This window comes from Gymnodraco acuticeps, unplaced genomic scaffold (genome assembly GCF_902827175.1).
Source record: "Gymnodraco acuticeps unplaced genomic scaffold, fGymAcu1.1, whole genome shotgun sequence".
Lineage (NCBI taxonomy): Eukaryota > Metazoa > Chordata > Actinopteri > Perciformes > Bathydraconidae > Gymnodraco > Gymnodraco acuticeps.
In genome coordinates this window covers 1,560,763-1,575,547 of record NW_022990014.1, presented here as the reverse complement: position 1 = coordinate 1,575,547, position 14,785 = coordinate 1,560,763, and the positions used below count along the sequence as shown (strand labels likewise).

Below are 14,785 nucleotides of genomic sequence, written 5' to 3'. Positions count from 1 at the left end.
GGCTTCAGATAACACTTTTCCTAAATGTATTACTAATTTGTATTTTGTTTTAATAAGTAGAACATATTGTATATGAAGTATTTTAACATTATGAGAAATGCCCATCACAGCGTCTTAGAGTTTGAGAAAACAAACACACAAAATAAGTAAATATATGGTACTTTTGTTTGATTGCTGGAAATGAATCAGTTTATCAGACAGAAACATAATATATTTTTGGTTTAGTGCATATAAGAACAGTAAGAATGAACTGAAATAAAACGATTATTTTATTTCACATTACAATGCATTTTCTCATTGGTAAAACATCTCTGTTAGAACACCACAATATGTCCTGTACTTCTGATGATTGATTGATAACTACACTTATGTCTAAAGTAAAATGAAGCATATATAAAGTTGTATTAAGTGACAATAGCAACAATTACATTACATTTGGGAGATCATCTTGTGTATGGGGATTGTACCAAGAATATCTGACTTTTAATGCCTTTTAATAATCCTGCAACATTTAAATTAGCATTTAAAGAGCTGGATGTTGCATAGATTGCTGGTTGTATGTGCATGATTAGCTTAAATAATTTATTGAAGTTCTACACTATACAGTATGGGCCATTCTACCGAATTGGTGCAAAGTCAGGTTGGAACCGTTTTAAAATGTTGTATGTTTTTTCCCCAATACTATATCGTATTTTCAGACTGTATTGGAATGTTCTTCCTCTACCAAAAATGGTCACTACCGAAACATACATACACTGAAGAAAAAAGTATTATATTAACCTGTTAAGATTGTTTTACCTTCCGTTGTCTAAATAGTATTTTAACAAATATTTATTGAGGGTTTTCACAATTAAATGAATGCAATTTAATTTGTAATCAAATTTCAAAGTTCAATTTATACAATTCATAAAAATCATAATGCAAACTTTCTTTGTAAAATGCATAATACTGATCATATTGATTCCAGAGTTGATGATTGTTGAAATTGAACATACATTAAACCAATCAGTATCATAACATGCCTTATGTTGAAGTGTGAATGTTTGAAGCTGCTGACCCAGAATCAGCACTTTAGTAACAGGCTGAAATAGAGGGGGATGAGGCTAGAATGCATGATCTGTTTGGTATTTTGAGCAAAACACTTCATAGACATGTTTTTTATATATCTGAGACCTATAATATATGCCTAACAATAGTATAATAAGAGACCTTTAAAGTAACACACTGATTTTCAGATTTTAAAACACATTTATTAAAAAACTATGGGATTTACCTGCTTACCATTCCATTTTGTCACTACCGAAACGATCATGTCAATTACCGAAACGTAACCGTATGTTTCGGTAGTGACTGTTTCAGTAGTGACGATTCTGACTAAAATTGAGCATAACTAAATAATGCTAGCAAGTACATGGCTACATACACATTTTTTAAGAGGTTCACACACATAAAAACCTAATACTTTGCATAAAACCCCGAAAAAGTTTACTTAATTGAAGATAATATGTGTAACTTCGCACAGCCATTGAAGAGGAGTGGACCAACATTCCACAGGCCACAATCAACAACCTGATCAACTCTATGCCAAGGAGATGTGTTGCACTGCGTGAAGCAAATGGTGGTCACACCAGATACTGACTGGTTTTCAGACCCCCCCAGACCCCCCCAATAAAGCAAAACTGCACGTTTCAGAGTGGCCTTTTATTGTGGCCAGCCTAAGGCACACCTGTGCAATAATCATGCTGTCTAATCAGCATCTTGATATGCCACACCTGTGAGGTGGGATGGATTATCTCGGCAAAGGAGAACTGCTCACTATCACAGATTTTTTCAGATTTGTGAACAATATTTGAGAGAAATTGTTATTTTGTGTATATAGAAAATGTTTTAGATCTTTGAGTTCTCTCATGAAAAATGGGAGCAAAAACAAAAGTGTTGCATTTATATTTTTGTTCAGTGTACTTACCATTCAGCCATGAGGGACAGGGATGCAGTGTCACTGCCTTGTCAAAAATGCAGGGGTCTTGCTAAAAACCAGGCTCAGCCATTGGACTAAAACCCCTTGTGTTTCGGTAGTGACATGAAAACTGGGGACATGATTTTTTTAGTATAATTTTTTTTATTAAAAAATTAAACCCACAATAAATCTAAATATTCCAACTGTAAAGAAAATACCAATAAACATATTGTGAACAAATATTCCAACGTATGTTTGAATGTAATCATAAAGCTCTTCTAAATACACCATTGAACAAAAATAAAATAAAATGTTTTAAGTGTTATTTACAGAAATTGAAATTTAGATGTCAGGGACAGCTACTTCCCAATAGAAAGTACCCTATAAATGATGTTTTTGTATATATTAAGCTTATCACTATATCATTTAATGCCTTATGTTTAAACAGACCATAACATATTCTTAGTAAATATCTATGTCTGAATACTTAATTGTTTTGTTGAATAGTTGTTCTTGTTGTGGGACCGCACTTTGTACTAATTTGGTAGAATGCCCCATATATATATATTATGTAAAAATGTGCAGTGTACTGTATCATACCAGGTGTATTTATACAAAAATAGTTCAAAATGTATCTATTTCCTCAGCTGTAATCCTCTCTTCTTCAAAACTACATTTCATATTCTATATTATCAAAATGAGCTGTCTCAAGTGTTGTTGTGAAAACACTGTTCAAAACACATGTAGGTACTGCTTTATAACAATAAATCCAGCAGATAAAAAAGGTGAATAGTCGATGTAAAACCCTTGTGTCTCAGGGATCATCTGACAGCAGATTGTTGTTGTCATGGTCTCAGGCTGGGAGGACGGGAGGACGGGCCTTCGGGATCGGAAAGACGATATTCTTCCTGAGCGTGGAAAGTAGTTGAGGCATCTGCTTGCTTATACCATTGGACTTCTTGCTAACATCTGCATTCACTTTGGTCATGATAGACCCAAGGTCACATTCTCTGGGGAGAAAAACAAAAGAAGCTTTAAGATAGTGAACTTAAAAACGACACAAATCACTTTTAATTTGTTCAAAACAATCATATATTACAGTAGTAACCAAGATAAAAAGTGGAAGAAGATTTCAACCTATTGATTCAAGTCAATGTTAATAACACTCAATACAAATACTGCATTACAAGTAATAGTGTTGTATTCAAAACTGTTATATTTAAGCATTAACCACTAAAAGTACTAAAAGTATCGAAAGTACATGAACTGATTATGCTGAATAGCATACGTCAGTATATATTATTATAAGTTATGTATTAAGCCCTGTAGTTAGTCTAGCTGGAGCTAATTTGAACTAGTTTACATACTGTCTGGTAGTCAAATGTATGTTTTGAATTTAAAAGTGTTAACTGGATGAAAGTACTCCCTACTGAATTGTATCGGGTTAGTAAAGAGGCCTGTATATAAAGTCACATACAATGAAAAAAATACACAACTAGTTCCAAGCACTGAACATATTCCCATTATACAAAAACAACAATTATAGATATTTTGTTCTACTCACATTGGCACCATCTGGACGAGGTTTTGGCACAATGACTGAATATACCACGAGCCACTTCTCTTGTCTCTGAAAGAGACAAAAGAAGCAACGGTGGACATTCCCAGCAGGAAATCTGCATCTGCTGGGATGGTGTCACTGGCTTTATAAGCATCGCTGAAAATATAACTTTCTGCATGAGCGTCAGCCTCAATGTAAACAGCCTTTTGCTCACTGTTGCCCTGGCAGGCCTGGATGAAGAAGAGCTTGGGTTTCCCTGCCAAAGAGGGGCAATGGGATCCATTGACACGTTCCATCAGTCTCTTGATCTCGACAGGTTGACCGTCCACACCGTGAACACTCCCCTCCTTGCCGTGGCTGAGGATGCAGCAAACCAGACAATCCATCTGATTGTGGTTCCTTCTGCCGAGCTCCAGCATCATGGACATAATCTCATCCCCTTTAAGGTCCTTCTCCAACACCGTCTCAAAGCCGAGCCATTCAAACACTTTCCACAGACACTCTGGAAGAAACACAGACAGATGCAAATACAAACATAAATATATAAAACAGACTCAAGTTTGCAAGTTTGCAAATTTAAAAAACAAGATAAACACAGGATTACCTGCATCCAAATTGGTGCCCTCCCGTGTCTTAAAACTTTGAGCAAATTTGTAGTTGTTCACAATCAAGCAGATTCCTCTTTTTTCTGCAGTCATGGGATATTTTCCCAAAACCTACAGAGATAAATATTCAACTTAGGATAGGATTTTAAGAACTGCTTACATTTGAAATGTCCAGATTTACACGCATAGGTCAGTATAGTAGTATACCTGATCTATTTTTGATATGACCGTGGATCAATGGGGAAGTGCATGTCAAAAAAGGTCTATAGCAGGAAATGTACATTTTAGGTTACAGTTTGTTCATTTATAAACAGTCCTGAATACACAATAAATTAAATGTTTTGCTTTCCGGATGCTGGGAATAAATGAGTAGTTTCCAAAACTTTGATTTAACGCTTAAAACGGTACAGGATGCGGTTACGCCAATCATCCAGGGCTGAGATGAGAGCCTGGATGAACGCAGTGCACTGACACATGTCTAATACGCTTGTGGTCTAGACGGGGTAATTATGGTTTGTATTTATTCAATCAAACAGTACAGCAGTGGTCGTTGCAGACAGACATGGTAGAGCTTTGCACTCCTGAGAGGGCACTTTTTTTAGTTTTGCAGTGGGTTTCATATTCAAACAATAGCTTTAGTGAACACACACAGAGCCATATCACTGCTTCCTTGAACACATGTACTTGTAAAATAAATATGAAATGACACACCTCAATGTGTGTGTTTGTAGCCAGAGATGTTTTCATTTCAGAGGAAGCCATGTTTTTCTGAGAAGGCAACATTTCCAAAGCATCAATCCTCCCTATGGAACAGAGGATTGCATGGGGGAAGGACAATCAATTTAGGCAAAGATAAAGACACAAACATTATATATGAATAATAAAAAGGATGGACATGAACAAAGAACCTTCTAAAAAGTACCTCTCAAGTAGCCACAGCTGCTTGTTCCAATGTTTAAATCACTCAGCCCAGGCAGGACCTCACATGCTTGTCCCTCTGGTAAATCTTGAAAAATGATAAAAGAGGGTTCAGAAATAATCCACTCACTGCATATCAAATGATGGAGTTTTGAGATAGCCAACCAAACACAAGACTCACCCAAAGAGGTGTTTGAAGTATTCATGGTAGACTGTGTGAACGACAAAAGAAAAGACCATTAAAGTCACAGAGAAATTAAACAATGATATCGTCATACATTTTAATGGTATGTTCTCACCTCATTCATTGAAGGGAATATTTCTGAAGAATAGAAAAAGATCATTGGTATTAAAATTGTCACTATAATGGTAAAAAAACTAAACAATATACAGCATTTTACAGTTAATTGTATAACTTAATATATCGTAATTAAGGATAACAAGGAAAAATCATTTAACAAAACGTAATATGACATAACAAAGACAAATACATTTACACCCACTCTTGCATAGTCATTGCTGACATACAAGCAAAGCGTATTATGGGTTATTTATTTATTTAACTATTTTCAACACAGATAAACCATAACATGGTGATCCAAAATTATCTTTAAAAAAGTATTTTACCTGCTAGTTGACATGAGGCAGCCCTCTCAAGATCTAAAGATTGAGGGACCTGAAACAAACACAAATAATGAACAAGACTTCATTCTCACTGCCTTACTGTTCGACAATTCAGAGATGTGGCAATAATAACATAAGAAATGTGTCACTGAAACTCAGAGCGTTTCAAAATATCGCAGAACGTACCTGGTTTTGATCATTTGGGAAGGACACTGATCTTTGCCGACCTGTTTCTTCAGCTGAAGGGCTGATGTTAGTTTCTGTTGAAAAATACCCACATAAACCAATAGAATCGTGATTTGCACAAAGACTAACACAAAGACATGATACTTGTGTGTGTGTGTGTGTGTGTGTGTGTGTGTGTGTGTGTGTGTGTGTGTGTGTGTGTGTGTGTGTGTGTGTGTGTGTGTGTGTGTGAGGTACTTGGCTACATTCTACATTGAGGGACAAAAGTATTTTGACACGCTTTAGAGACAAAACTCAAGTCCCCACAGTTAAAAATAATATTTCCTTTTGTAGTAAATATAAAACAAATATTAAATCATATTTTCTTTTTTAAACAGTTGTCTACCTTTTTCCTCTTTCAGTATATTATTTGTATGGACCCTACATCCAAGTTTTGACTAGGTAATTGGTGCAATTGTAAATCGGAGTTTGAGATATATAATAATAATAATATAAATTAGGGAAGAGTTGGCATGTTGTGGGTATAGTGAGGTTTCTGTGCTGCTGTCCTCACCTCGCTACTCTGATAATGAAGTAAAACTTTATGAAAGTTATCCTGCGGCTTTCAGCGTCTTTATTTGTGTCTTCATTCCAAATGTGTCATTACATATAGCATGTGTTATTTTTGTCTGTAGCTTACCCTGCAGTGCTTTAAAGCGGTTGATCTTCTCTTTCAACATGGGACAGACTGATTGGACAATGGTCTCCAGTAGCTTTAGATTAGTGTCATCGATGAGGTCCATGTGCTCCATCGCCAGGAAGACCTCCAGTGTAGACTGACAAGTTGATCAGATTACAGTTTTTCTTTTACACTTTACTGAATAAGAGCTTATTTGATGCTTATTTGGTGCCTACTTAGATTAATTGGCATAAACACACTCAATCTCAACTTCTAAAAAAGGACTCTGTGATGATGCACTCACAACATTTTCCTCCAGTTTTCTACGGTCAAGCCTTCCGATTAACAAGAACTTCACATTTCTCAAGTCGTCATCAGTAATCCCCTCAGACAGGTTGTAAAGCAGCTTTCTGTAATAATAGAAAAAAAGATTAAAAGCAAGTAAAACTGTTTAATGTTCTAAAGGAGGCCAAGTGTTTAACTGGACATTAAGTAGACACCATTGTGAGGTCACCAAATACATTTAACAAAGAGGATGCACCTCTGATTAGGAACCTTTTCTATGATTAAATGCTTTCAATTGATGAGTTGATTTTTAGAATAAAACAGCAAAATTGTTTAAGCCATATTTTTTGTAAAAATGTACCCACAAATATGTGGTTCCAGCCTTTTGAATTATGCAAATGTTCTGGTCTTAATGACCTTGTATGATGTTGATAAATGGTGGTATTATAAATGGTATGTTGTTGAAAATGTCCCCTTGAACTGTGGACTATATTTGGACATTGCAATGACCTACAACTAATCCATTCATCATGCAAATCAACTGCAGGGTGTTAGTTGCAACCCTATTTCACTATTATATCAGCTGTAACCACGCACAACTTATTAAAGCTGGCCTAATGTGCTAGAGGTTGAACATGTGAACTAATTTAAGCAACAAGTACACATATCAGCCCTGATTTTGGCTGTAAAACAAGGATACAAATTCATGTAAATTCTATTAAAATCCTTACTACACACAATAAAAATTGTTTTGGCAATATGAGTTTTTCAACCATAGACTTTACAATTGTTTCTACACATAATTTCACAAGCTCATTCCCTTAATGACCCTTATTCAAATACTTAAAGTTGTATATTAGATTGATGCGTTACTATAGAGATATACATTTGTTAGCGCTCTTCTGGGTAATGCACTTAATTATTTACGTAAAAACAGTAAAACGTAGGCAGTACACCTGTAAGGAGAGATGAGGTTGCTGGTTGTAAAGTCGTGGAGTCCGAGGTCTCGGATCAGACGGTTGCGTTTGATGATGAGGAGAAGCTCCTTCACCAGGTGTGGTCGCTCCGCAGAGAGGTGGTCTTTATCTTGCAGACGACGGAAGAGGTCTCTGGCCTCCACTGAGGTCTGGTTTCGGTCCAGGAGGTCAGTGCAAAGATATAAAAGAGCTTTTACATCGTCCCTAGATATGTCCTTCCCTACATCTAAGAGCAGCTTCTGGAAATCCATTTTGAGAGCTAGAAAAAAAGTGACAAACGATTTGGGCCTGGCAATAAAAAGAATACATCATACCAGCTCCTTACAGATAATTTTCATATTTTTATTTCACAGAAAAATATTAAAAGCAGTAAGATTAAATATGTTGTATTTAAAATGGCCTGACTAAAACTGGTTAAACAGAAACAAATCAAACATGATTACAAAAAGGGAACTTCAAAAGATTGTGCAAGATAGTATATAAGATTATAACCAATGGAGTATACTGTTATGTCAAATATGTGTAAAATAGGTTATTCTCTCTCAGATAAAATATTTTGACGATGATGGATGCTATTCTGGACCAGATGTATTTTATAGCCCTTTATCTACATATTGCAAATGGTTTGTCCTATAGTTGAACATGTCCTTTATCTTTATGTTTATCTACATGTTGCAAATTAATTTACCTTTAGCTTTAGTGTCTTTATGGGCATACATGTGTTTTTCAGAGAGAGAAATCTGTTAAGAAAATAAATCTCATGACAAGGAAGAGATCACGTCACTTATCTCGAACAGTAGCAGAAAGGCAACAGCCTTACATTCCATCACATGATCAAAAAAACACTCACAGCCACGGCGATTATTAAACATCCAAAGATTTTGATTAAATTATTAGCTCAACTTAACCCTTAAACCAGATGAATTCACTTTAAAACGTGTCCTGCTGTGTAAGTGTAAGCCTACCTGTTTGAGTGTGTTTAGCAGGTCTGACCGAACAGGATATATCTTGTCCACTTCAGCATACTCCCAGTACTGAAGGTGATCGTAAACAGCTGATAAATATTTGTTAATCAAACACAAGAACTTAACGTAGACCTGGCGTAGTTTCTAGCTAAACAAGTAACGAGAAGCAGGAAGTCGAAATCGAAAGTGAAAGAGAGATGCTTCTATCGGCTCAGAGACGTCGCTGTGTGACGCAATTGCCCATATTTTGATATCACTTCGGGACTGAAGTGCTTTGACCCCAGAAACAGACAGGTATTTAAGTTATCAAACAAGCAATCAATTACTTCCCTGTCATAAAGTAAAGTTCTACCAAAATAACTTCTCACATATTCTAACACTTCCTACTGGATATACTAATTCGGCTATATTAAGAGATTCCTTTGAAGCAATAATTGCTTTTGCACAAAATTGGATTAGCAGAAAATTGCATTTTCTTACTTAAAGGCACAGCAGCTCCACTGATGGGATTTCCATTGTTATAACCTGCCAATTGGTTCTGCTATGGCTATGCATACATGTATTCAAGATATTATGTATTTAATCCAAGTCAGCTATAGTAGGACAGTGAGCTGTCAAGTTATCTATTTAACATTTGTATAGGTGTATCTCTGTATTAATGTCATTGTTTGATGAGGAGCTTGTCAGTAACATCACTTGTGGTATTGGTGTCGTAAGATACCAATATCAACGGTATAGTGCAAGATGTACAACTTGCTGCCATGATATATTCATTTATTACACTCAAAATAGACAAACATAATAAGAATTGTACATCATTACAGAAATACATTTATTTTCTATGGGACATCATAGCAAAAACAAAACATCAAATACAGTCCAAATATATGATCACTATTTTGAATGTGTGTGTAAGGTGTGTTAAACTGCAGGTAACCATAGAGACTTTTTAAAATGGACAACAATTCATTTTCTTAGGGCTGTGATATGAAGTGATCAATAATTTCAAGGTATCTTAAAGCTGGGGTAAACTGTGCATTTCTTCATGATTTAGGCAAAATGTCCATAATAATCTTTTAGCAAATCCTTTTAGCTTATTGTAATTCAAATGAAATCTAGTTAGTGACAGTGGACAAACTCCGGTCATTTCAGAGAGAGGTCGTTCCAAATAATTCAGACTTGGTGCGCACCCTTTTTTTGAAAGTCTGATTGAGAATGTCCTGCAGAAAGGTTACTTTTCCAGCATTGGCAACAACTGCCACTGTAAAGCCTCCTAAAAACAGGAAGATACTCATCAAAGAAAGGTCTGTTTGCGGCAGCGGGAGGTTAAACTGTTATTTAAATCTTCTCTCTAACTCTGAAACTTTAGAGGCAAAGGTCAAAGGTCAGAGGTCAGAGGTCTGGATTTCTGTCAGATAATTTGGTTCACAAGAAGCTGAACGATTATTTATTTTTTGCAAATGGCTTCAACAATAAACTGCCTGCCAGATCTTTAACAATTGGGTTAAGGCCTCCATCCTGTCAATTGTATTTGTGGATTCCCACTAATAAATGATGTCTATGAAAAATGCTGTTGAGAGAAACATGTAGGCTACCGTAAAGGGAAGAAGAAAATATGTATAAACCCTGAAATAATATGAATTATTTGTGGTAGTTTGGGTTTGATTTGGATTTGCTCTTCAGGGTCTTGATGTGTCTTCTTGGTCTCCATCTGAAACTGAGCCACCCCCCGGAGATCGCTCCTGAGCTGTTGAATCTAAGGAACTCTATAACACACACACACACACACACACACACACACACACACACACACACACACACACACACACACACACACACACACACACACACACACACACACACACACACACACACACACACACACACACACACACACACACACACACACACACACACACACAACACACACACACACACACACACACACACACACACACACACACACACACACACACACAGGTGACGTATTTTGTATGTTAAGTCATGAAAAAAAGGAGTAATTATACAGAGCGGCACATTTAATTCAATTATTGGATCTTATCTTTGATGTATAATATGGATTCATATATTTAAATGAATGCCCCACAAAGGGTCAATAAAGTTAGTCCATAGTTTTACATCATGATTCATTGTTTATTATATTTATATTTCTTATCTGACCATGTAAAGTAAATCTTTGTCAGTTTAATAGTGGATTCTTCAATATGCAGAATTACATGTTTAAGAATGATAGGCTATATTATTGTATCATGAAAATGAATGCATTATTGTGTAAAATCACTTCGACCTTTTAACTGGCAAATGTGGGGCCAATTCTAACTTTATATACTTAGTACTTGGCTGTATATACTGCTAAGTGGCCTAATCCATAATGATACAACATCATTTTATAGTTGAATAATATTTGATATTAATAATCTGAATCAGCATCCTAACCTTTCACATAAATGAAGTGCAAGTGACATACAATGAAAATAGTCAAGTCAAATAAAAGGAGGCTACCTTAAAATGATACATAAATACAGCAGTACATGTATTTAGTTCTGTATTAGGAAGAACAAGAAAAAGAAGAACAAGAACAAGAAAAAGACAGACAACACTGAAATAAGTTGAGACAAATTCCCACGAAGAGGTTCATGGACTTACTGTCAGAGATGAGGGAGTGTAAAGTGGGGATGTGCCTCCTCCCCAGGCCGTGGCTCCTGGACAGCACGCAGTCCAGGTAAAGGTCCCAGAAGACCCGGGCCAGGTCCCAGAACAGCGCCGTGTGTTTGCCGTTTTCTGACGACCTGAGGACCAGCATCATGCCCCAGAAGCCGGGCACCGTGTCAGCTATCCTCGGGGAGCGCATCTCCAGCAGCAGAGCCGAGGAGGAGTCCCAGCACTGCGGGTCGGAGCGGGGGGCCGCCAGGGGGTCTCCGTGCTCCGGCCTGTGGCCCTGCAGCGGCGGCACACAGGCACACATGCAGCCCAGCACGAACAATGTGGCCGCAGGTATGTTCAGGAGCACCGGGACCATCTGCAGGAAAGCAGCTGTTACTATTATCAGTAAAGCTTACTAACAATATTGATTACGCAAAATCCTCAGTTAAGCTGTTTTAGTAGCTCACTAACACACACATTTCTCTCAAAACAATGATTTTTTCAAGTTAAAAGCCCATGTTAGGCTATTCTTATTGCATTCTTTTTTTTAAAGGCTCCAAAATGGCCTAGCAATTTTAATTCAAGACTATTAATTCGCCCTAAAAACCCATTCAAAATGCAGATTTGTCCTGTAATCAACCAGAGCATTTAAGGGATACCAATCTAATGTAAACCCAGAAAACTTAATATATGATCTAATATAAGAAGAAATGTTTTAAATAAATCGCAGTAATGAAATAAAATGTACTTACCACCAAAGCTGGGCCGACTAACAAGACTATAGCGTTGTTTGGAGTTTGGTAAATATCTGTTGGTTCTTAGTTGACGTCAGTGCCTCCCTCCTTTGCGAGCTGTGTATGTTGGCTTCTTCTTGTCTACAACCTGCTGTTAAATATGCTTTATTTGCAGCCCATGTTTTACTTATTGATCATGTTTAAGCAAGCATCTTAAAATGTTCTTTACTTTTAAAAATACATAGCCCTATTTGAAGTTTAGTTATTACTTATGTTTACCATAGTCTCTTATGTTGTTGCATCATGGAATATATTTTCGTTTTTTGTGAAAATAATTCAATTTTGTTATCTTTGACATAACGTTACATAATAGAGTCATGTTACATAATTTATCACACTTCATTGACTTTTATATTTCCGTTACATTTAAGTGATTATCAAGAGAAGCTGTATTTTTTATTTAGGTAAAGCTCATTTTGATGAATCAGAGACATATTCGGACGATATCATTGGTCCATTTGATTAAAGGATAGGTTAGGTTTTAATTATTTGTATATACACTGAACAAAAATATAAATGCAACACTTTTGTTTTTGCTCCCATTTTTCATGAGATGAACTCAAAGATCTAAAACATTTTCTATATACACAAAATAACCATTTCTCTCAAATATTGTTCACAAATCTGAAAAAATCTGTGATAGTGAGCACTTCTCCTTTGCCGAGATAATCCATCCCACCTCACAGGTGTGGCATATCAAGATGCTGATTAGACAACATGATTATTGCACAGGTGTGCCTTAGGCTGGCCACAATAAAAGGCCACTCTGAAACGTGCAGTTTTGCTTTATTGGGGGGGTCTGGGGGGGTCCGAAAACCAGTCAGTATCTGGTGTGACCACCATTTGCCTCACGCAGTGCAACACATCTCCTTCACATAGAGTTGATCAGGTTGTTGATTGTGGCCTGTGGAATGTTGGTCCACTCCTCTTCAATGGCTGTGCGAAGTTGCTGGATATTGGCAGGAACTAGAACACGCTGTCGTATACGCCGATCCAGAGCATCACATGCTCAATGGGTGACATGTCCGGTGAGTATGCTGGCCATGCAAGAACTGGGATGTTTTCAGCCTCCAGGAATTGTGTACAGATCCTTGTAACATGGGGCCGTGCATTACCATGCTGAAACATGAGGTGATGGTCGTGGATGAATGGCACAACAATGGGCCTCAGGATCTCGTCACGGTATCTCTGTGCATTCACAATGCCATCAATAAAATGCACCTGTGTTCGTCGTCCATAAGATATGCCTGCCCATACCATAACCCCACCACCACCATGGGCCACTCGATTCACAACATTGACATCAGAAAACCGCTCACCCACACGACGCTACACACGCTGTCTGCCATCTGCCCTGAATAGTGAAAACCGGGATTCATCCGTGAAGAGAACACCTCTCCAACGTGCCAGATGCCATCGAATGTGAGCATTTGCCCACTCTAGTCGGTTACGATGACGAACCGGAGTCAGGTCGAGACCCCGATGAGGACGACGAGCATGCAGATAAGCTTCCCTGAGACGGTTTCTGACAGTTTGTGCAGAAATTCTTTGGTTATGCAAACCGATTGTTGCAGCAGCTGTCCGAGTGGCTGGTCTCAGACGATTTTGGAAGTGAACATGCTGGATGTGGAGGTCCTGGGCTGGTGTGGTTACACGTGGTCTGCGGTTGTGAGGCCGGTTGGATGTACTGCCAAATTCTCTGAAACGCCTTTGGAGACGGCTTATGGTAGAGAAATGAACATTCAATTCACGGGCAACAGCTCTGGTGGACATTCCTGCTGTCAGCATGCCAATTGCACGCTCCCTCAAAACTTGTGGCATTGTGCTGTGTGATAAAACTGAACATTTCAGAGTGGCCTTTTATTGTGGCCAGCCTAAGGCACACCTGTGCAATAATCATGCTGTCTAATCAGCATCTTGATATGCCACACCTGTGAGGTGGGATGGATTATCTCGGCAAAGGAGAAGTGCTCACTATCACACATTTTTTCAGATTTGTGAACAATATTTGAGAGAAATGGTTATTTTGTGTATATAGAAAATGTTTTAGATCTTTGAGTTCATCTCATGGGAGCAAAAACAAAAGTGTTGCATTTATATTTTTGTTCAGTGTATATTACGTTCTGAAAATAGTCACATATCACATTTCCTTAGGTCCCAAGATGAGGTCTAGAATATTATAAAAGTCAAATAAAACATCTATAACCCAAAGATATTTGATGAACTATAATGTAAGACAAGGAATTCTAAGCAATATGTGACATTAGTTAAGTCAGAGCATGCAAACGTTGGATTTATTTGCTTAAAACTGTCTTACAGTACTTATTGGTTATGAAATTAATAAAGGATTAATTTGATCTCAGTTGACTTATTGATTTTCTTAATTTTATTGTTGCAGTTTACGTGACCATATGTAAATTGAGCATGAGAAATGGTTGCAAAATCATACCTCCTGTCCATATTTCTACCGTGACGAGGTCTGACTCTATTCAACAGATGAAAGACTTGTTTGTTTGTGGCTCAAATAATGACAACTATTTTTATTTCTGTGACCATGTCCACATTCAGGGCTTCAAGGTAGTATGGTATAT

The 14,785-nt window shown here is 37.2% G+C and overlaps 2 protein-coding genes across 3 annotated transcripts; both read right to left on the bottom strand.

The window, feature by feature from the left end:
- Nucleotides 1-2,110: 2,110 nt before the first annotated feature.
- casp10 (caspase 10, apoptosis-related cysteine peptidase) lies at nucleotides 2,111-8,957 on the bottom strand. 2 transcript variants are annotated; one of them, XM_034213400.1, is made up of 14 exons: nucleotides 8,737-8,957; nucleotides 7,751-8,030; nucleotides 6,814-6,919; nucleotides 6,531-6,666; nucleotides 5,852-5,925; nucleotides 5,669-5,717; nucleotides 5,341-5,363; nucleotides 5,223-5,253; nucleotides 5,046-5,129; nucleotides 4,835-4,926; nucleotides 4,123-4,234; nucleotides 3,733-4,020; nucleotides 3,522-3,587; nucleotides 2,111-2,967 (listed from the first exon to the last, which is right to left on the bottom strand). In XM_034213400.1, coding segments are annotated over exons 2-14 (1,335 nt in total). In that variant the 5' UTR covers nucleotides 8,023-8,030; nucleotides 8,737-8,957; the 3' UTR covers nucleotides 2,111-2,965. The 2 variants fall into 2 exon arrangements, with proteins under 2 accessions (XP_034069291.1, XP_034069289.1); XM_034213398.1 differs by having other exon boundaries at nucleotides 3,522-4,020.
- A 664-nt stretch (nucleotides 8,958-9,621) lies between these two features.
- On the bottom strand, nucleotides 9,622-11,776 carry LOC117544331 (protein FAM237A-like). Its single transcript, XM_034213270.1, has 2 exons — nucleotides 11,404-11,776; nucleotides 9,622-10,502 (listed from the first exon to the last, which is right to left on the bottom strand). Exons 1-2 carry the CDS (start codon nucleotides 11,774-11,776, stop codon nucleotides 10,378-10,380), a joined length of 498 nt encoding a protein of 165 aa, XP_034069161.1. The 3' UTR covers nucleotides 9,622-10,377.
- Nucleotides 11,777-14,785: the final 3,009 nt, after the last annotated feature.